The 21,714-nt window shown below is 41.7% G+C and overlaps 1 protein-coding gene across 7 annotated transcripts in view; it reads left to right on the forward strand.

Moving 5' to 3' along the window:
• CHN2 (chimerin 2) overlaps positions 1 to 21,714 on the forward strand; it is a gene marked incomplete at its 5' end in the record, with an annotated part of 160,100 nt that overhangs the window by 121,161 nt on the left and 17,225 nt on the right. For 4 of the 7 annotated variants that reach the window (XM_082299119.1, XM_082299121.1, XM_082299120.1 and 1 more), the window contains one exon: positions 16,694 to 16,939. In XM_082299119.1, coding sequence (XP_082155245.1) covers positions 16,694 to 16,939 — 246 coding nt within the window. Of the gene's footprint in view, positions 1 to 16,693; positions 16,940 to 21,714 lie in introns of those variants that run through there. The other 3 variants (XM_082299118.1, XM_082299122.1, XM_082299117.1) reach the window with 2 other exon arrangements.

Genomic DNA, 21,714 nt, shown 5'->3' on the forward strand with positions numbered 1-21,714 from the left:
GTTTTGCAGTAGGAGAGTTCTTGAGCAGATTGGGTTTTGTCAGGAATTACATTACAGATTGAGTATAAGGTTATAAAATAATCTACATCCCATGATAATACTCAGGGAGAACTCTAGATTCTTATAAACATTGAATACATTGACTTTCCATTGTTGTACACATTTCTCTCTTGAACTTGTGCTGTTTTATTCCCTGAGGAAATAAGGGCTCTGGTTATTCTGGGCAAAACAGGGACAGCAAGGAGAACAACCTTTGAATTAAAATGGGATTTCTACTTCTGTCCTCTGCTTCATTTGCATTTTAGTCAGGAATTCAGCACTTAAGCAGAGACAGGAACTTTATTACTTGGGGTACTACATATAGTGCACTTTTAAAATACTCTAGTAATTTACTATTGGGTCCTTGATCTGATATTTGAAAATTCCTCTTTACAGCCTTAAGTCTCTTGTGGTTATGTTTCATTTCATATGTTTTTTCTTGTGTGAGAAAAATGTCCTTGTTCCAAAGGTAGGGCAGCTCTCTAGAGTGTAAGCTCTCCAGGGCAGGGAACATCTCTTACTCCGTGTTTGTACCATGTCGCTGTTGCCTTGACCTGGTCAAAGGCTCGAGCTCCTGTGCACTGTTGCAATGCAAATAATAAACACTACTGAAAAGTGAAGAGTCTGTCCAGTCAATTGGAGTCTTACCCAACTATGAACAGAGGGAAATTGGGTGTCATAGTCAATGCTCTCCATTATAGGTTGTTTCAACATGTAGTGACAATTTAAAATAGTAATGAGTTTTATAAATTAGCTGTTCAGCTACTTGATAATTTGCAGACTTTAGAAGATTTGCTGATGGTAAATATGATGACATTTCTTGTTAACAGTAAATAGTGAGACTGTACAGATTTAGCAAACAAAGGAGAATTCTTGCTCTGGGATCCTGCCCTAAAGGGTTTCTGTAAGTATAAATCTCTGTATCTGCAGAATTGCTAAAGCATAAAGCTAAGTACTTCTGTAAATGCAGAGAGTTTAATCACTCAATTCACTACATGAATTATCATAAAGGTAACTGTAGAGGGCATTTCTTTTTTTTTTTCCTAAAAAAAATAAGTTTCTCTAGGCAATGACTTACTGTGTAGTAGTGATTCCAGGCATCTTAGCAAATAAAAATGGAACTTTACGAGCTGAATTAGCTCAGCAAGTATTTTTCTCATTTGACGCTTCATGCGGTTATGGGATCAGAGTAATCTCAGTTGAATGTGAACAGGAAATCATGGGAATATTGATGGTGTGGATAGCATATGTAAAACTGCATTGAAAATAGTGGCCCAAATGTGTGCAGTTGGATGGATGGCCCATTTCTAATCTGAGACAGGCAATTACACAAGGGCAGGAAGCAGAAGGTGAAAAATATGCAGGGTAAAAGTCTGTTGTAGTGACAAGGCAGGGATCACTGTTCAGAGCTGGAGCCAAACTACAGGAGAGTCTCAACTGAACATTCCCTGAATTATTCTTCCTTCCAAGTGGAACATTTTATTGTACAAAAGTAAGAAATAAAAGAGCTGCTGTTGTAAGTTTTCTTTTATGTTGTACTTGTGGAGGAATGTTTTAGACATTATTCTGTCTGCTCAGGACAACTTTCTTGTTGCTTATATGATGTTTTTTGGATGTGGAAAAATCTGCCAGAATTGCCACTGTTGTTCTTCACTTGTAGGTTAAACTTCCCGTGACATTGGTCTGTGTGAAACCAAGGAGCTAATCTCCTTATCCCTGACTGATCTCCAAGGTTCTTCTGATCTCATTTGGGGCTTAGCACTGCCATGGGTTTAAGAAGTGATGCTTCATCATCCTCGTCCCTTTCATTTGCACATGTTGTGCCAAAAACCCAGTACCTGGTCCTTATTGGCTGAGTATAGATAGCTGATACCTGGATGGTTCCTAACTCTTCTCCTTATCAGTAAACATCCATGTTTTTTACACTGCTGAGACCATCACTGATCACACTATCAGTGCAAACAGCTGTCAGGGGAAACAGCCGTAATTGCTTTTTAGTGGCTTTGTTGTTAGCTGAGAGCAACCACTTGCTTATTTCCAGGTGTTGGTTCTTTGCCCTGGGACAGATCTTCCCCCTTGTCTCTGCCCTGCCAGAGGCCAGGCAGCTGTGGCACTCCAGAGGTGTAGGGCTTTGTCTCACCCACAACTGGTTGATTTGAATCTCGCAGATGGAGTCATCGATGTGGAAGTCAGCGGCACAGGCAAGTTCTAGATAACTTGGAGCTGAATCTGGGTGATGTGGTGAAGATACCTGGAAGTCTCTTGAGGGTCACAGCTGCTCCTTCAAGTCCCAAAGCTTGCCTGTGGTATGCTGCTAGAGGCTGCAGCTGGGTTATTACTGCATCCTCCACTGCTCTTCAGCACTTACAGGCAATGGTAACTAGTAAGGGCACTTGCTTGTCTACCTTACAACTACCTGGGGATTGCAGCAGTTTCCTCTAGAAACATTCATTGCCACCACAGTCTGCCCCATTGCTGCTACCAGCTGCATGTTCCTAAGAGTCAAGGAGAAACGGATGTTGGAGCAACAGCCTCAGTGGTGGCTCGTGCATTGCAGAGCGAGTGGTACACGTGTTATGAAGCACGTTTGGCCTGTTGGTTTGCAAACAAATTTAGCAAGTTAAGGTTTAAAAGGCTTGAAACTATAAAGCTTGAGATGATTTGTGAATTGTTGTCTGTAAAGGTAACCTTTCTCTTCCCAACATTTTGCTACTGCTGGAGTTAATGAAGAAGATTAGTAAGAAAGCAAAATAAAAGCCAGACTGGGAAGAACTCATTCTACACATCAGGAAGGTATCCAGGTTTGATGCCCTGCAAGTACCATGCAGCACTGAAGGCTGTGAAACTGGGATGCAAATGAAATGTTGAGCACAGGGGAAATGGAAGCAACTGGCTTGCTTTCCATGCCAGTCTGTGACATTACTAAGAACCTGTTGGAATTGTAAAAAGAAGAGAGGCCCGGGACTCTGGCGAGGGGAGTTACTTGCAGTCCAAAACCAATGTGGTTGATAAGAGCAAAACTCCATTTATTAGCAATCCAGAGGCACTTATATAGTATACCAGCTTGTTAACTCTTAAGTGGCTTAAAACTTATCAAAGCACATTTCTACTTCTACCTAATTGGACTTATATTGGCAAGCTTCTACAGTTATGTTATGATTAAAAGAATTCAGTGTTCACCCTCCTCCCTCTGGGTCTTATCTCCACAGCTGTACCTTTTCAAACGCCCTTCTTGTTCTCAGCCCTGTTTTTCACACAGGGACTTTCTCATGGAGAGTTTTTCTCACACAGGCCTTTTGCTTGCAGGCTTATTGCTTGTATAGTTCTTTTATTGATCCCAATAATTCTATCAATGATCCATGTCTTGCAACAACAACCCATGTTGGCAAGTAGCAAAAAATTGCTATAAATTAAAATAAAACAAGGGAAGCACGCAATCATGATGATGTTGATAGAAGATGGCATGTCATTTAATGAAATGTCCCTGTATTACAGCAATAGTAAACCAACTTGTTAAACTTCTGAAAGCAAATTAGATGGTTTTAAAATGAAGTGAAAGTGCATTTAAGTGATAAATTAACTTACTTTGTTTGAGTGAACAATACAGTGCTCAGCTTATTTTTCAAAATGTAGAACCAACAAGCTGTTATTTTTAATGTGGCAATATTTATTATTTTTTTTAATTTGGAAATTGATGTAATATAAATGGAGGCTATTAGTGTGCTGTGAAAACATACTACCCAAAAGGACATGTGTGGAGCTATGGTTTTGTCTGAGTGCAGTGAAGTCTGATTTTAGTTGCCTTGTGTTGTGGCAAGTTTTTGTCTGGTTTGTGTAAACTCCAGGTTTAAAATGCTGTATTGTCTGGTCCTGGCTGAGTAAATTCTTCATTAATGCCCTTCTATATTAAGTGTGTCTGGCCCCTCCACAGGGACTGAAGTGTGATACTTTGCAAACAGCTGAGAGCCTTTCCAAAGCATTCCTTCAGGGGTACTTCTCATCCCTCAGCCTTCACAGGGGCATGTGGTGTGGCCCCTTACCTTGCTGGCCGGGTTAAGAATGTCTTTCAGCTGGAAGTCCCCAGAGAGCAAAAATGAAAGCAGAAGATAGCCATGATTCACATCAGCGTTCTAGTTCATGAGTCTTTTGTTACTGCTTTCTTCAGCTAGAAGAATGAGATTCTTTCCTGCTTGAAATTATGAAGTGTTTAGAGATGTGCCTTTTGTTTTAATAGCAGAAAAGGCATTCTCAGCGGTACTGAGGCTGTCATGGCAGATTGAAAGAGCCCAGGGGAACAACTGATTAACAAAAAGAAAATTAATGTAAAGCCCTTGTGTCTCTGTATTGAGCTTGTACAGGGGAATACAATTTGCTCGGCAGTCATCATTAGAAGATCGCCTTTGAAACTAACATTTTATCAAAGCACATAGTGGAGGGTTGTAGCAGTAATGGATAATTTCTGCCCTTCTGTTTTTATTTCTGTCTGATTTGCAATAAAAGTAAAACTCAGCTTTTCATGACCAAGCACTGAGGAGGCAGGATAGAGGCAGAAAAAGACTGAAGTTGGATTGACTGAAACTGTTCCAGCTACTTTTAATGTTTTATTAACTGCTTTAAAGAAAACATTTCTAACTGGAAACAGAGAATTGGTTTTTAAAATACTTCAAACCTAAGTGTTTCCACATTTAAAAAAAAACCCCATAATTTGGCTCTTGGTCAGAACTTCCCTGTGCAAAGTCCCCAGTCTGATGAGTCACAAGTTCTGCAACAAAAAGTGTTTCCCTAAAAAATTCACCCCCGGGTTTAAGCATATTGGCTGATAAGATGTTCCACTCTTCAGATTAGCAAATAAAACATGATAGTACTTTATACTTTATGAAGCAAATGCATCGCCACTGCTTTTAATCATCACCTCTGGTCTAACTCTATGGTTTGCTGAATTCCTCCTGCTCTGAATTAGTGACAGCAGAAAGTGTGCAACATATTGTTGGTTCGAGGCCTTCCACTCTGCTGGTGTTGCCATCAGCATTGCTGACACAGTAAAAGTCAGAGTGTGTTGGATGGGAGCTGTTACATCTCTTGTCTCATCAGCATCATGGTTTTCTGCACTCCTATCTGCTGGTCAGTGCTGTGCAAACATACTGAAAGCCACAGCTTTGCTCCAGGAGTCTCCCAGAGAGAGCTGGTTTGTACAGCTGGCCTGAGGGAATAACCTGGACCTTACTCTGGGGGGTTGCATGCAAGGAAATGCTCCACTTGGTTTTTTGAGTAGAACCATAAACAGACAGTGCCTCTCCCATAGATGCTGATCAGCACTTAGGAGCAAAACAATCCTCAGGCCTGAGCCTGATTCTGGGGCTGGAGCAGGAGCTGCACTGTAAGGCGATGGGTCCCAGCCATGCATGGAGGAGCGCATCGCTGATGTTCCCAGACACTCAAGGAGAGAAGAAATTGCTTGCTTTCTTTCCTTTCAGGGCAAAACAAAAACAAACCCCCACAGACACACCTGGAAGGAGCTTTTTATTCTTTATGTTCTTTGAGGAATGGCTTCACCTTCACGTGGCAGCATTCCTGCACATCTAGTGCCTGCCAGTAGCATAAAGAGGGTGGTAGCAGCTACGTGGCCACTTTGACAAGTGTCTTCAATGAGACATCTGTTGCAGAGCAAAAATCTCTGCTCTGCAGAAAAACATTGGTGCAGATGGCACCAAGTACCAAACATAGAGACAGGCCAAATTCCTGTGTCCCAAACAGTAATCAAGTAATGTACTTAAGTTAATAAATAAATTCAGATAAATACTTTTGGTGTCTGATAATCACAAAAAGAAGAATTCAAGTGATTTCATAGATCTGGAGCTGAATTAAAGGCAGAAAAGTGACAACAAAGCTCACTACTTCCAGAACTAAAGCTTCACACTTCTTTTTCTTGTTTTGTTCTGTTCAATTGGCTTAAGTGGGGCTATGAGACATGGATGAAATCTTTTACCTACAAAGTGTTATAGCAGGATTGGTCCTAATGGTGAAAATCATTTACTCTGTTTCCCCAGCTATATGTTATGAACTCCTTCATCACAAGTGAAACAAAATAAATAAGCTTTAAACCAAGTTACTGCAGTTGAACTACAGCCATGGATAGAAGGAGGGTACAGTATCAGTCTTACTTTCAGAGTACTTTAGAAGTGCTGCTTCTGATAGGATAGTATATATTCAGATTAACTAAAATCTGCTAAAGAACATAAATATTAGAGTGGTGGCAACTGTATATTTAAAAAAAAAATTCATTTACTCTGCAAAATACAACCTTTTTCCTGTCCATGGGCAGAGTCAACTGCAGTGTTAGTCCATGCCACTGGTAGCCCCACAGGTCCCATGAATTAAATCCCAGGCTGAGGAGTGATGTCATTCCCTCAGTTCTTTTTTAATCTCCTTTTTGTGCTGAGAGCAGCCATCTGTCCCTCTCCAGACAATGATGGAAGCAGCTGTGCACGGTGTGCCATCAGGAACAAAAGCCTCTGCTCCATACCAGTGGGCACTGGGCTGTGGGTCAAAGGGGGTTATAAGGATATCAGGGTCAAATGACACCTGTACAGGAAAATAAAACTAGGATTATACAGCCTTTGTGTGTTCTTTCAGTAGCAGAGAAGTGGGGTCAGCCTTTGTCTGGCTGTTTCTCTAATGGCCATGGGAATGTGTATGTGCTTTCAAGGATAGCTGTGCCGCTACTTACCCATGGAGTAACGGAGTAACAAAGCCAGCTTCAAGCAGAGAGCTAAGTAAGCACAACACAAAACAATTATTTTGAAGGGAAAATAAAACAACTTGGATACATTCTGGTACTTTATGCAAGTTCAAAGAGTGTGATCGCAAGTGGTTTGCGTACCCTGTAACATGCCCTTATAAAAGTGCAGTGAACCATGCTTTTCATGTACTGTCTGCAGCACACAGGAGTTCCCTTGCTGCTTTGTGGGAAAAGGGAAGTGGAACAAAGGCCAAGGTGCTCAAAACCTCATTTATGAGAAGAAGAAGTTGCTTATACTTTGAGTGGCTTTTTCTGCAAGGTGAGCTGGAAGGAGTTGGAGGAGGGTACATATCCCATAGAATGAAATTGCCCATTCCTGCAGATGCGTTTCTACTTTTCCATACGTGGTGCCAGTCCTGTCCCAACTTTTCTCCTCTGTGCTGTTCTTATATCACAAGGGGGGATGTAATACATTCTTGGGGTAAAGTTCAGGCATATAATGAAATAGGTAAGTGAACCTGGCTGAATTCAGGGCTTTCTGGTTTTTCTTTAACCCCACATCACTTTTGCCTGCATGGATTCCTTCTCTGTTTTTAAGCAAACACACATTCCGAAGCCAGAGATATACCAGGGGCTATACAGCCTTACCACTTCTTTTGGGATGATGCTGTCTGTCACTACCAGGGTTAATGGCATTCCTTGGAGGTGATGGGACAGAAGCACATATTTCACAAACAGGTAAGCTGTAAACACTGTATGCTCCTGTCTCAGGGGAACGTGTCCTTGGACATTCATGGATATACAAGTGAGCTCAGACGAGCTGTCAGACAGCCATGGCTGGGCCATCACTAAAACCAGTGATGGCCTCCATGCCACAATTTCACTAGTGCATGTGGAAAGTGGCTGCCCATTGCCCTCTTTGGTTTTTCACAATGCAATTCATAAAGGATACTGAAATTAAACTTCACAGTCATAAAGCACAGCATTTTTATAAAACTAGCCTTTATCCCTTTCTTTGTGGTTAAGGGCTGTTGGTTCAGGCTTGTTAAAAAGTATTCTTTCAACCTGAAAACATGTTGTGTTCTTATTTGCTAATTGCCTACTTAGTTTCCTAAATGGCATGAATAAGTCCTTTCACCTTACATAGTCTAGTGAGTTTATGCTTTTTTAATGGGAAAAAGTCACAAGATGCTGCAGTAAAAGGGGACAGAAATATTACTAGTGGTAGAAAACACATGACTACATTTCTGGGTCATTGTACTGTGTAGTTTATCTGAAGGTGCCATGGCTGCTGAGCAGCAGTGTAGTTCAGTAATGTGAATTAAGTTTGAGACTGATGCTTTAGAGTTCCTTCACACCACCAAGAAATTGCCAAAACTAGAGAAAAATCCTGTTTGCCACTTGATGCTGATGTTGGCACTGTCCTCCCTGCAAATTGCTTATCATTCCCATCTCCCTGGGAGTGCTAAATGAACAGAGCATCACACCATTGAGAATCCACTCCTGAACTGTTACCAGGAAGAATTTTATAGATTGCCAGTTTTTTAGACAAAATGATCACCAGTTCATGAATCACTGGTTCACAAATTATTTGTTCCCTTTCAGTCTGCGTAAATCTCTGTTTAACCCACAATAAAGTCTCTTGTTTTAAGCTGTCTTAAGCTGGGGCAAAACTTGGGGCGCTGCTGTTGGTTCCTAAGACTCCCACAGCATACTTTACATTCTGGCAGATCCGTCAGCGCTGCTTTACAGCTCCTCCAGAGATCAGCCGGCTCTGCCGAGCGGTTAGTGGCTCCGGTAATAAATGCCATTGCTGTCTGACTGTTGTTTCTGGGAAACTTTCATGAAGCCTGTTTTTCTCCACATTTTACCATAATCCCAGGAGGGGCAGATTTTTTTCTTCTCTATATGAACAGGCACTCTGACTGCACTCTGTAAGATTCAGCCCAGAGCATGTGCTGCAAGGCTGAGTTGGTCTCACTCCAGAAGTTTACTGTCACTAACATAGAGTATCAGAACTCAAAGTGAGAAACAGAAGAACTTTCTCACTTTTATTTTTTGTATTGTGTTTATTTTTGTTGTGTTAGGTTTTACTGTGTGTGGAGAAGATAGACAGTTACTGTGTTTCTTTGAGATAACACATGGCTGTAGGGTGTAGTAGTGTTTGAGACAGAGAAATGAGAATTATCCCAAAAGTGAGAGTGTAGGTGTTTGTGTAGGGTGCTGTGTATACATTTGGGAATGTAATGAGGTATAAGGTCAAACATCCAAGCCTTCTGCCCACCATATAACATAGTAGCTGTATAGGACTGGGATTTGTTAAAAAGCTGATATTACACAGACTTAGTGCAGTCTCATGGTCCTGAGTCTAACCCTATTTGAGCATGACATCCAGCTAGCTCCATTAAGTTATGGTTAATGACAACCCCACATGAACAAGCCTAGAGGCTCCAGGACTGCTGTTGGCTATGGTGCCTCCAGGCCTTTTGCCATCTTTTCCTTTTCCCCTAATCACAAGGGCACTGTGCCACACTCATAGGAGTTGTCTTTCTCAGAAGAGACATTCTTGCCTCTCTGCCTCTCCCCAGACAGGGAAGTAAGAGCGTTAACTTCTCCACTTCTTTGTGGCAGCCCAGCGGGTTTGGCTCTGGTTCAAGCTCTGCAGTCTCCTTGCAGGGTAATGACAGTTTTAATCAATGGCAAGCTGGCTTTCCTAAACAAAGTGCTGTTTCTTTGGAAATCAAGAGCTTCACAGTGAAAATGTAAAAATATGAGCAGGTCATATAGGTGTATAGCTTACAGGGTGCTGAGCCAGCATTCACTGGGGATCTGGATAAAAACTGTAATGTTTAGGCTATTTTTTTAAATCTCTGTCTCTTGACTAATAGTCCCATATATTGCAGTCAGCATGAGTCACTTCCTTCTTAACTCATTGAGGCCACTCTATGTCATATTAAGTTCATTATGTTGCTAGGCTATTTCCTCTGTGGGTGAGGTGTCAAAATACTGGCTACCTACATAGTCAGTGTTAGAAATCTCTATTAATGTAGACTCTTGCCCCTACAGTTACACTTCTTGAAAAAGTTCATTCAATAAGCCCAGATAAACCTATGAAGTTTTATAAAGTTTCATGCAGCTGTGTAACAAATGATACAGTAAACTGGATATACCACATTTCCAGAGCATGAGTCTTAGCCAGTCTGAAGTATGGGGAGTATTGATAACCAAAGCAAAGTACAGTTATTAATCTATAATTACTTATAGATATGGTTGAGGCTGATAAAATAAATTATTCCTTACTTAATTTATTCTAAAATTGAATAGATAACAGAACAGATACAGAAAATAGTACGGAGAGCTATTGATTTTACCTAATTTTGAATATCTTAAAGTAAACCTATCTGTTTCTACCAGAGCCATCGAGTTTTCCGATATGATCCATAAATGACCTGCAAGAAGACAATTCAAGCTCATCCGTTTTAGACTTGACCTCTTATAGAAGAGGATGAATCACTGTCTGGAGGTTTCTGTTTTTCTCCTTTGGTTATAAAGCAAGAACATGTTACTGTTTTAGCGTAGACACCTGCTATGTATCCATCCATCCATCCATCCATCCATTCAATTCTTAAATGTCTATTTGTTAGAGAAATACTGTGTTAGTTCTGTTGTCAAAAAAATACCATCATCGTTGACAGAATAACAGGATCACTGCCAATACTTTGCAAATATCAGGATAAGTATCATGTTTGAATTTTCATTTGCCTACAAGCCAGATGTTATCATGGATACATATTGATCTATATGTGTGATAACAGTACTCATTGACATACACTGCAGGCAGGCAAATTCAGTCAGTTGCATGTGTTTTATGCCCAGGGAGAACAAGAGGCAATTCAGAAATCAATCCAGTGCAGTTTCCCTGCAAAAGCCCTATTTGCAGATGAAGCGGCTCCTGGCAGCCCTGTGGGGGCTGGTGTTCCGTGGGGCCCTGGTGTTCCTCTTCCATCACAGCAGCAGCAGTGGCTGTGGTGTGCAGCTCTGCTCTCATCTGCCCCACTTAGTCCTCATGCTTCTTCTCTTTTGTCCCTCTGCTACCATTTTGGTCATGAATTTTAAGCACAGAGGAGAGGATCATGAACTTGGCCAGGAAAACGTCATTAATAACCTTGACAAGTATGGAGATGGATTGGGAAGGATAAAGGAGAGAGTGGGAGGAAAGGAAGTCGAGACAATAAATAGGCTAGACCTGCTGTTAGCATGTTAATCTCTACAGGGTTATTTGAGGGAATTGCTGTGGTAGTTCATACTGTACCAAGGTCCTTTCCCCATTTCTGCACTATTTCTTCCATGTTACTGACACAATGCATATCTATTATAGTTTACAAAAATAAGAAATCAAAATACTATTTCAGACATACTGAATACAAAGGTGGATGGGAAATACACAAATTAATGCATTAAGTGATAGAATTGCCTGACAGCATAAAAGCTTTTAGTCCACTCACTATTTCTTAATTGAAGATGGCTATGTAATTGCATCCCACTTAGTGTGATCTCCAGTTGTTCTTCCAAAATAGACAATAGTTTATTATATTAATACACCATAAGAGGCTTACAGCAACTATTATTTTTAATAATAGTCTCAATAGTGCCTTCCTGATTATACAGTATTTCACCTTTGGATGTTGTATTGCTTGGTTCACTACATTGTTTTGAGAAAAATAATCATGATGCATACGGAAAAATCTGTTTGAGGAGGATTTAGAAAGGGGATCTGAAGTTAAAGGGAGATTAGATTTCCATTTGCTATAGGTAAATTATATCTTTTATCTGTGTAGGAATGGACTGAATAGCCTGTCAGAAAGAAGTGTGTATAAATGACAGCTGGTTGCTGTGATGCTAATAAATAATCAATCACATTAATTTAGGAGAGGTGTAAATATTACTATTTTAATAACTTTAGCATCAAAACATGTACTTCAGAAGTCTTCCTAAATTAACAGGTTTCTTTGCTGTGGATTATCTGCAAAAGATAGGTGTGAATGGTGGTGATGGAAGTGCAACCAGCCTTTCCAGAACAGGAGCCCAGTGTAGATAATCTGCTGCCTGAACACTTATGCATATTGTTGACAGCAGCTCAGTCATAATTTTCAGAGGTACTGGTGGTTATTAAAAAAAAAAAAGTTGAAATGCCAAGTCGTAACAAAGAAAAACTATAGATAAATCTTAATCCTTAAAAAAACCACCTGTGGTTCTTTGCTTTTTCATTAAAAGTGTCATGTTTACTGAGTGACAATTCACCTTGAAAGGAAGTTTTCTGCTGGAAACAAGAGACTGTTGGGTTTGGGGTGGGGAAGGGGCACCCTTGAGGAATCCCAATGGACCTGCACTTGGAGGAAGCTCGCAGTGATTGCAGGTAGGGCTCTGTTGAACAGACCTGTAACTTTTTGATTCCCTAGGAGCAAGAAGATGGTGTTCCCACCAAAAAGCAAACAGCCCAGTAGCTGTGCAATCTGATTTCTCCCATAGCCCCTGGCCACTGCCCACCTCTGCAAGCTCTGCTCACATAATTGATATCAGGAACCTTCCTGCTGGAGAGAGGGTTTCTTAGGAACGTGGGTTTTGCAAGATCACGTTGGCAAGCACCACTCTGCATGCATTGTGCTTGGCTTTGTGTTCAGCATGTTTTCTTCTTGGAGCCCGTTTCCTCCCACTGTTTGTGCAGCACAGAAGCCTTTTAATGGCAGCTCACAGTGCTGTGGCAGTAGGAGGCATGGACTGGTGGGATTGTGGTATGGCAAAGGCCTTTGGCTGACTGGCCTCCACCACCATTTCCCCTCTGTGTCCTGTGTCTTGCTAAGAGATGGCTTCTTTGACGTGTTCTGAGCACCTCGTGGGAAGAGCTCCGTGGGAGAAAACTAGGACAAACCCAATAGCTGCAAGATTCCTGCTCCATGTGTCATCTCCACCACGTGTTTGCGATTGAGCAAACATAATCTGTCTGGCAGATAACCGAGTGTGCCGTGCTTGCGAGGAAACAGGCCTCTCTGACCTGTGACTGTATCTATGTGCAGAGTTAAGTGTGTTTAGTTAGAGATCAGTCATGAATTTGTCACAGTTCCTCATCATGGAAGAACTGTTTCACTTGTGGTGTCGTCCAAAGAGACATGCCTGTGCTCCTCCTTTCCTCCCCACAGCTGTGTCCTTTGTCAAGCAGAGCAGCAAGCCAAGGATGTGCCCCCTGATCTCCCCTCCCTGCCAGCCACAGTTAGGCATGGTGGCAGCTCAGGGAGAGAAGCCATCACTCCCACAGTGTCACTCCTCACCACATTGGAGCTGGCACAGAGTAGCAGGGCAGCATGCAGAGTTCCCCCACCGCTTGCTTCCAGCAAGTCCTCTGCACTGCCCACACGACTACAACAGAAATCATACCACATGTACAAAACCGAAAGCTTTTCATACTGCAGTTCGTTCTTTCCTACGCCTGAGGCCTTTGTTAGCAAACAAGACGCCAGTCTTTGAGGGGAGAGACAATGGTGTGGTTCAGCTCATGCTGCGGAGGCGCGCTGGAAATGGCGCAACAGATGAGTCGTCGCCCTCTTCCCCCCTGCTCTGCCCCTTAGTTTTATTATTCTAGTTCAGTGACGTTTATTTTGCTCTAAATCCCCAATTTCCTATACAGCACATCTGTTTTACAAAGAGACTAGTAAATTAAAATTATATGTTAGGCAGAAATGCTTTGGTCTGAAAACACAGATAACCCATATTCGCCTTTCAGCCTTCACTAGCTTTACGTTCAGTGACAACCAGCAGTAATATTCTTAGCCACTGGCGTTCTCCTCTTTAGCTGCAGGCTAACTCACTAAGTTGATCAAGAGATGCTCTTTGAACGAGTTGACACCTTGTGCAGCCAATTTTGTACTAGGAAAAAGAAAACAGATAAAAGAAGAGCACTGGGGTGAGCCTGTGATATCAGGAACTGATTGTGGCTGAGAATTTGTCATTGCTGAAGTTTTCACTGTATTTAGAGAAGGAAGTGGTTGTGTTTAGAGATGGAAGTGGTCCATGCTCATCTGAGTTTTGCAGCACCATTTAGACACCAAACCTGTCAGGGCTTTGATTAAACTCCTTAAGAGGATGCACTCAGTGCTGGCCTTCTGTGCACATCCTGTGTCTGCAGTGAATCCCCTTAAACAACTGTCTAAACAGGGCCCAAGCAAGGCAGATACCCCAGGGATAAATAAAATTGCATATATGATAAACAGTAAATACTGCTCTGCCTTAGTCATAAGGTTTGGCTGAGTTTTCCTCCCCCAAGTCTATTAAGTTTAATGCTTCTGTGCAAACACTCAGAGTTTCCATTAAATATGTCTGTATGTCTGATCCCAGGATGACACTCTGATATTCCAAAAATAGTTTAATAAATTGAAATTCCAAGATGTATCATCATAAGCCTGTCACTTGAGTATCAAATCTGCCATGTTATGTAAAAAAATATTGGTTATATAATGGGATTTTTATCAGTCTAGCGGCATAAATGCAAATATTAGAGCATTATTAGGAAACCGACCTTTCTCTGACTTTGGATCTGTTATGCTGGAAGTTAGAGAAAAAAGTAGCTTATGTATATATGGGGATTTAGATGCTGTAGATTCAGAGGTGTCTGACAACCCAGAACTAGTTTGGGGGTTTTCTTTCTGATAAATATAAGTACATTTTAAATAGCACTGAGGAAAGAAACTGGAATGTGATAAGAACTTTGAGAAACTCCAAGGTTTTCTTTGTGATGGCCCAAACTGAAGCCATTGCTTCTGAGGGATCAGAGATGTCCCAAAACCCAGTACTTTTTACCTCTTGAAACACATGAAGAGAGAGCTGGGGAGCTATAGTCTGTCTGTCTCCTGGAAAGCAGATAAAGGTCCAGAGCTAACAGAAACTGGGACTCACTACAGGAGGACATATGGAAGAGCAGCAGGGATTTCCTGCAGGCAGAGCAATGTCCATGCGTGCATCACAGCCAGTTGTCACCAGTGGTCAGATAACAGTGCCAAGCCCTGGGGAAAGGCTGAATGGGCAGCAACAGCTCAGGGAGCAAAGGGTTTGCATGGAAATCCTCCCTACTGGGGAGCAGAAGCTTTGGAGTATGGGAGCATGTAAAAAGTGGTGTTGTGAGCTCCCTGAAAAAGAAAGGAATTAAGTATGCTATACATAGAAGTAAGTGCATGGTTTTATGGCTGAGAAGCTGATTTTGCAGGTTGCACAGCTTCTTGAAAACTCTAAGTAGGGTACTCTCTGAAATTGTACAGCCTGATGTTACTGACGGACAACCATCTGTCCCCATGGGCTTTCAAATCAGCAGAGCATCACTTTTACTAAGCACAGGCAGTCTGTGTGGCGGAGGGTTTAGTAAGTGAATTAGATGAACCTTCTGACTTTTCAGCCTGAGGTAAAAGCAGGCTGAAAAAAATAGATGCAAGGTCAACGTCACAAGTTAACATAAGTGAATTAAATACTTTAATTTCACATGTTTTCTGGGTTAGTTGAAGTGGGGCAGACTGTGAAAGGCTGATGTGCTCTTTAGTGTCTCCAGTTCAAAGAGGCAGTTTTCCCAGTAGCACTGGCAACTCCCCACTCTGCTCTATCACAGCACTTCGAGCATTAGGCACACCTTTAGACTTAAATCTCACCATGCTCTGCTGAGCAGGTAACTCCTATCCTCCTTTTATGGATGGGGAATTGGAATACTTAGTAAAGGAGTAGGAGAGGGGAGCTGGAGGGAAGGAAACTGGTGGGGAGGGAGTCCTGAGTGTGCTTACGTGCTTTCCAGTGAATGCTCAGTATCAGACATCTGAGTCCTGGAACATGGAACTACCTGCCTGTAAAAAAGTGGATCACACGTCCAAAGTAACACTGAAAGCTGTAGCACAGACTGGTCAGGGTCCCAATACCTCCTGTCCCTGGGCTTTAACTAGAAATTAGTTCCCCTCAAAATCTATAGATGCAAATAACCAGAGCAAAGCACAACTGCTCTTGCCACCTTGAAGACCCCGTTCTGCAAACAGGGCTGTGCGTGTGGGCCTCCTGCATCCTTGGGAAGCTCCCCTGCTGCCTTCACTCGAGTGCTGCACAGGGCTCCAGGGCTTCCAAGCCCGCATAGTCCCAGCTGGGCTTTCAGCTTTCCCTGGCAGTGAACTACCTCAGTGCTACCAAGTGCACACTGACAAAATGCTTAATTTAAACCATGGCATAAAAGTGCTGTTAGTGCTTGGAGTGCTGCTGGATTTTTTTTTCTCTTGTACAGAATATGAAAAGAAAAAATAAAATAAAAAAAAGAGAGAGATTTTTGCCCTGCAAGATTAAACAATCATCATGGTTTTAAGAGCTTAATCTGCTGGCATGCAGACTGCTGGCTGATAAGTCTCCAAGTCTGAGTGTAATTGGATGCAGCATCAGATTCAGTTGTGAGGGCTTTCCAGGGGCTTTTTGTTTGTTTGTTCATTTTTTAACACACCGCCGAGTTGAAGAGATCTATCCCTGGAAATGCCTTTGGGGGTGAAGCTGTAACGCTGTGTGTCCCCCAGCCGGTATTTCAGCAGCACCTCTCTGGAGACCCCTGCTCAGGGAGCACGGTGGAGGAGGCTGCTCAGTGTATGAATTTGTGCTATTGTTCGAGGCACACATCTGCCTCAAGAAGCTGCACGGCACAGGCCGTTACTTATTCAGATGCAGAAGCTCCTTCCGTCCCACAAGACGGCCCATTCAAGTCACATGCCAGAGGTCTCGGCAGAATGGGCTGCAGCTGCTTCAAATCTGCTGTCTAACATCAGAAGCAGTTGGACAAACTGTACCGTGCTGACTACAGTCAGGCTCCCTGGCGCTGAGGAAGACAGGGAAAAGATTTGGGATCCCAGCGCTATGTTCTCAGAGGATCTGTGGCTGGAAAATGAGAAAAACTGTGCTGTTGTTCACAAGTCAAAGCGAGGAAGGAAGCGCCAAGAGCTCCTGGCCGTGGCCCTGGGGGTGAAGGTGGGAGTCAAGGGGGCACTTTTGTGGCAACCTCTGAAACTCTTTGCCTATTCACAGATCACCTCCTTGGTCAGAAGAGCAGCCTTAACTCAGAACGACAACCACTTCAACTATGAAAAAGCACACAATTTTAAGGTAAGCACAGCTTGCTATTATTTTCAGCTAAAAAGTTCTGTTGAGATGCCTCAAATTTTATTTTTTGTTGTGATGAGGTTTGCATGCACCTATTTATACTAGCTCTAAGGGAAGGATTGAAAAATGCATTTCTCTTTCTACTTCAAGATCTATTAACTGAGTTCTTAGTATGCTGTTACATAGGCACTTAATCCAAATAATGGTTTTGCTGCTCACTGCGCTACTTTTCTGGCAATTTAACTCTTTCACAGATTCGGTTTTCTTTTTTATTCAGAAACAAAGTACTTCATATTTGTTGTCTTTATCTTAAGTGTATCTACTTTTAAATGAGAAAAAGGCCCTTTTCGAAATCTAACTATTACCAGAAGCCAGTAGTATTTTACCAGCAAACATTTTGGACCATTTCTGATTTCAGAAGTTGGGGGAGCTTGGGTGCTCCTAACAATAAAGCAAAGCACAGTGGTGAGTATTGTCTGCCAGCTTTTGTTCCCTCACCATATGCTAAGGAAATGTTCTCAGAGTCTCACTGAGCTATAGGATCTGAGCTTGTGTTTGCTTGTCAAACTAAACAAATCACTGGGCAAATACAGGGATGTTTAAATGGATCATCTATTTGTGGTCTATACAGACAAAATCAGATTCTTAGGGATTCTTTTTCCGAGTGCTGTCTCTGGCAGACTGCAGCAGGGAAGTGACTCAGCTTTGGAAACAGACCTTCCAGGCAGCTTGTATTAAAATGTTTTGCCAGAAGGACTGTGCTGGTTTCAGAGCATGCCAGCCAGTTACCGGAGCTAATGCTGTCAAATTGTGTTTTGATGCTTATCGGGATGAGCATCAAGAATAAGAGGCAGTAACAAGACAAGAAAGGAATGTATCTCAGCTTTGAAACATCAGTTTAGTTAATGCTCCTTGAGGATCTGGGTCACTGTCAGAATAGTTCAACTCATTAGCAGAACAAGAATTTTCTGATATTCATCTCGGGCCTGTCAAAAAGGGAGAAGCACTGATCAAAATCATTTCACTTAGCAAAAAAGTTTCACTTCTTATTTTTCTACATACTCTGCTGTGCAGACATTGCTAACCTCTGCAGTGCTTCTGCTGTTGTTGGCAAATCAATCATTTAATATTAGTGAACAAAGCAAATAATAGCAACCCTTTTCTCATTCCCCTTCCTTGACCCAGTCTACAGAAAAGTCGATATTTACCTCTCTGATCAGCACCAAAGGAAATACGGGAAATAGTCTGTGTTTTCTTGCTTGATTAAGCCAATATTTATTCTTTCTGGGTTTTGCCCTCATTATCATTTTAATATCAAAACTATTTTAGTTTAACTAGAAAATATTTTCTCATGACTGGAATTTCTTTCCACTTTGACCCATGCATTCTTTCCTCTTCAAAACTTCCCTTGTTTTGGCTTTGATTTATAATTGGACCTGTGCCCAGTTAACTTTGAGTTTGCACAATCTAGCTGCTGTACAGTTTCTGTTCCTTTCTGTTTTAAAAGAGTCATAGTTTAACTGGAAAACCACATGATTAAAATAGATATGTATTCAAAGACTTGACAGCCAAAAGTAATTGTCCTATCCTAGTAAAGGCAATAACAGACCTTAGGGAACAAACATTTTTAAAATAATTGTACAGAAAGGTCAATCAAAAGTGTTACATTTGCTTAATGGACAAGTATGTTCACTATGCAAATACAGTTAGTTTTCCAAAGGAATATATTAGAACATGTCTAGTTGTTAAACAAAAAATGTGGATAGTGTACTCAGAATAAAACATTTAAATTTAAAACATGTCTCAAGGCTAGTATCTTTAATATATTTCATAGTCATTACATAAAAGGGTTAAGAAATTATTTTAAAAAGAAAGAATGGCTTTATGGGTCTTGGGGCAAAATGCTTAATGGCTTTTGACAGCACTCAGGCTATGATAGTATGGGATTAATCTGAAGGACAACGCTATTTCACAGATATTCAAAAAGTTGTCTTCCCCATTTTAAGGCGAATACTGATGTGTATTATATCATTCATCTCAGTTTCTAGGGATAAAGGTTATGTGTCACAGTGTCCCTCATAATCTTGTCATAAGCAATTCTTCATGAACAAACAGGAACTCTTTAGCTTTTGTCCTTTAACCATGAAGAATCTTAAAAATGAAGGGCACATTTCTAGCAAAGCTGATGGGATTTTTGTACATCTTACACCAAAGATCTTACTTACTGCAAGAGAGAAGGAACAAAAGGAAGAAATAGATGCAAGGCACAAATTCAGAGCAAGGACGGCTCTCCCTCCATCCTTGCCAAGCTAATACAAAAATTAAACAGCATCATTGACCTTTGGAGCATGAGGGCACCAGGTTTACACCCTTCTGAGCATCCGTGCTTTCTCATTCAACCTCTCTTCCAAATTTCAAGACACTCAAGGCAAGTGAACAAAAAGAGATTTAGTATCCAGGCTGATTTGTTAAGCTGGGTTCATCTTGAGCACACCACACAGTCACATGGATTTAGGTTTGGAGCTGGCGTCTGTCTGGCGGGATAACTTTGCATAAGCCAGTGTAGACATACCATAATTCAGGAAAGCGAATAAATCTCTGAAGCCCTGTTTAGAAAAACACAGAGGTATTTCTCTAGCTATGTGGGTGTCAGCCTAACTGGATCCCAAAGTCCTCTTGTATCTTGTTCCAGTTCGGATCCAGCAGCCTCATTTGGATGTGCTTTACCTGCCAACTTCAGTGGGGTCCCAGCTGGTGGTGAGGTCAACCTCGTGCTTGAGGGCAGCAGCATGGAGTTTGAGGATGCTCCATGCTTTTTGTTCTAGGCTGGGAATTCATGAGAGGGCTTCTGTGCTGCTTTAAGTGAGCAAATACAGCTGAATAATGTGCATTTACCACAATACTGTGCCTGTTTGCCACCATAGCATGGGCAAATCCCATCTGCAGGCGGGCTAGTGGAGTAAAGGCAGCTGATTACAGACAAGTCAGGAGATCTGCTAGGAGAGCAGGGGCTTTGGGATAAATTTCCCCTTGTGTTAAGCACTGCAGATAATACTGCTTCTGGGAGACAAAGGGCTTGGGGGAGACATTTTTTACAGACATCACGAAGATTATGTGTTAAACAAAAATAACAGCAGAGTCAGCTTTACTGCCCTGCAAATGGCTCAGGTTCAGCAGGAGTCCACAAAAGAGTATAAATATGTCTGTATTCAGGCAAAAGTCTGAAAAACACTTATTTTCTTGGAAGGCAAGTAGAAAAGTCTTCAGACCTTCACATGAACCCAAAATTGTCTCAGCAACAATACTGTATAATGTCAATTAAAAAAAAAATGCATTTCAATTCAAGACAATTGTTTTTGTCCATTTCTGCAATATTGCCCGCGGCATTATTTTGTTTTGCCACTGTACTGGCATTCCTTAACTTTGGTCTCAGTTTCCCCCTCTGTGAAGACAACTCGAGACACAAACTAGAAGTGAGCAAGGTAGCACCTTCAGGGGGAATGCTGCCATTTGAAAGCAAGGGCACTGGAGGGGTGAAGGGCAAAGAGAACAGGAAGGCAGCAAGAAGAGACGTGCAGGGTAGTGTTGTGTGAGATTGTCCAGCAGAGAAGAGACAGTGAAGCGACTTTTCGTTGGAAGAGGGTGAAAGACTGAACAAGAAAAGTAGAGTGTATAGTCTGAAACATCATGGCTTTGGCTTATTTTAAGAAATAGTTCCCTGTAAATTCTTTTTAAAAGTTCAAATTATGTGTCATCTCTAGCCCAGGCAGCTCAAGTCTATGCTGTGTGTACAAAGAGAGGCCTACTTCAGGATGGGGTAGGAACCAGCAATAAATAGTTCCAGATCATAGTTCCAAAAAATCTATGCCCAGTCTGTTTGCAATGATGTGGTTACAAAGGGTGGGGCAAAAACTAAAACTCCATCTCAAAAATCTAAGACCTGCTGTTACCTCTCCCAGTTTGAAACAGAGATGAGGCCAATCTTGCAGGCAGAATTCCCATTTACCATTCAAAAATGTTGTGTTCCTAAGAACAGGCTTCCTCTGTTATTTCTTTAAAATTAATGACAAGAGGCATAGTTCAAATTGCCTCTTAAGGGATTTTTTGCACCTTCGTCTAGAAACTTTTGAAGTTCTCTCTTTTTTCAGGTAATTTCCCTGTTTCAACTTGGCCAGAAACCACCAAGACTAGCTTTTCACAGGGTATTTCAGCTGGAGGCTTGCCATTTGAGCTAAAATGCAGATCCGTGAAAAATTGAAGTGAATGAATAAAGAGAGCTCAACCTTTGAGGGCCACTAAGCTGAATGGAACAAGGGAAGGGTGCGCTGTCAGCACTTCTCAATTGGAGCCCTCAGTCAGCATTGATGACTTTCCAATTAATGGCAGGAAAGATCAAGGAATAATCAGCTACCATTTTCAAAATAAGCCTCAGCCAGATCAGTTGAAATAAGCCTTAGGTAAAGTGAGCAAGTAGCCCCCAAATATCCTAGCAACTGCAATGGACTTTTTTTGTGAAATGGCGCATTTTTAAAAGTCCTGGCTGAGCTCTTACAGCCACTTCTCACAAGGTTAGCTTTTGTAAACTGCTGCAAAGCAGAAGACACAGCTAGCTATCTTCCCACAGCAGATGATTTTCACCCACAATTAAGTGCAGGTGCAGACCTACTAATTATGTGGCTTTCAGTCTAAAAATTATAAAGATGCAGGCATAATTAGTTTTATCTGTAGTTTTGTATCCACTGAATGTCACATAGTGCATATGACTGAAACTCAGGTCA

This window comes from Coloeus monedula (genome assembly GCF_965178545.1).
Source record: "Coloeus monedula genome assembly, chromosome: 1".
Classification (NCBI taxonomy): domain Eukaryota; kingdom Metazoa; phylum Chordata; class Aves; order Passeriformes; family Corvidae; genus Coloeus; species Coloeus monedula.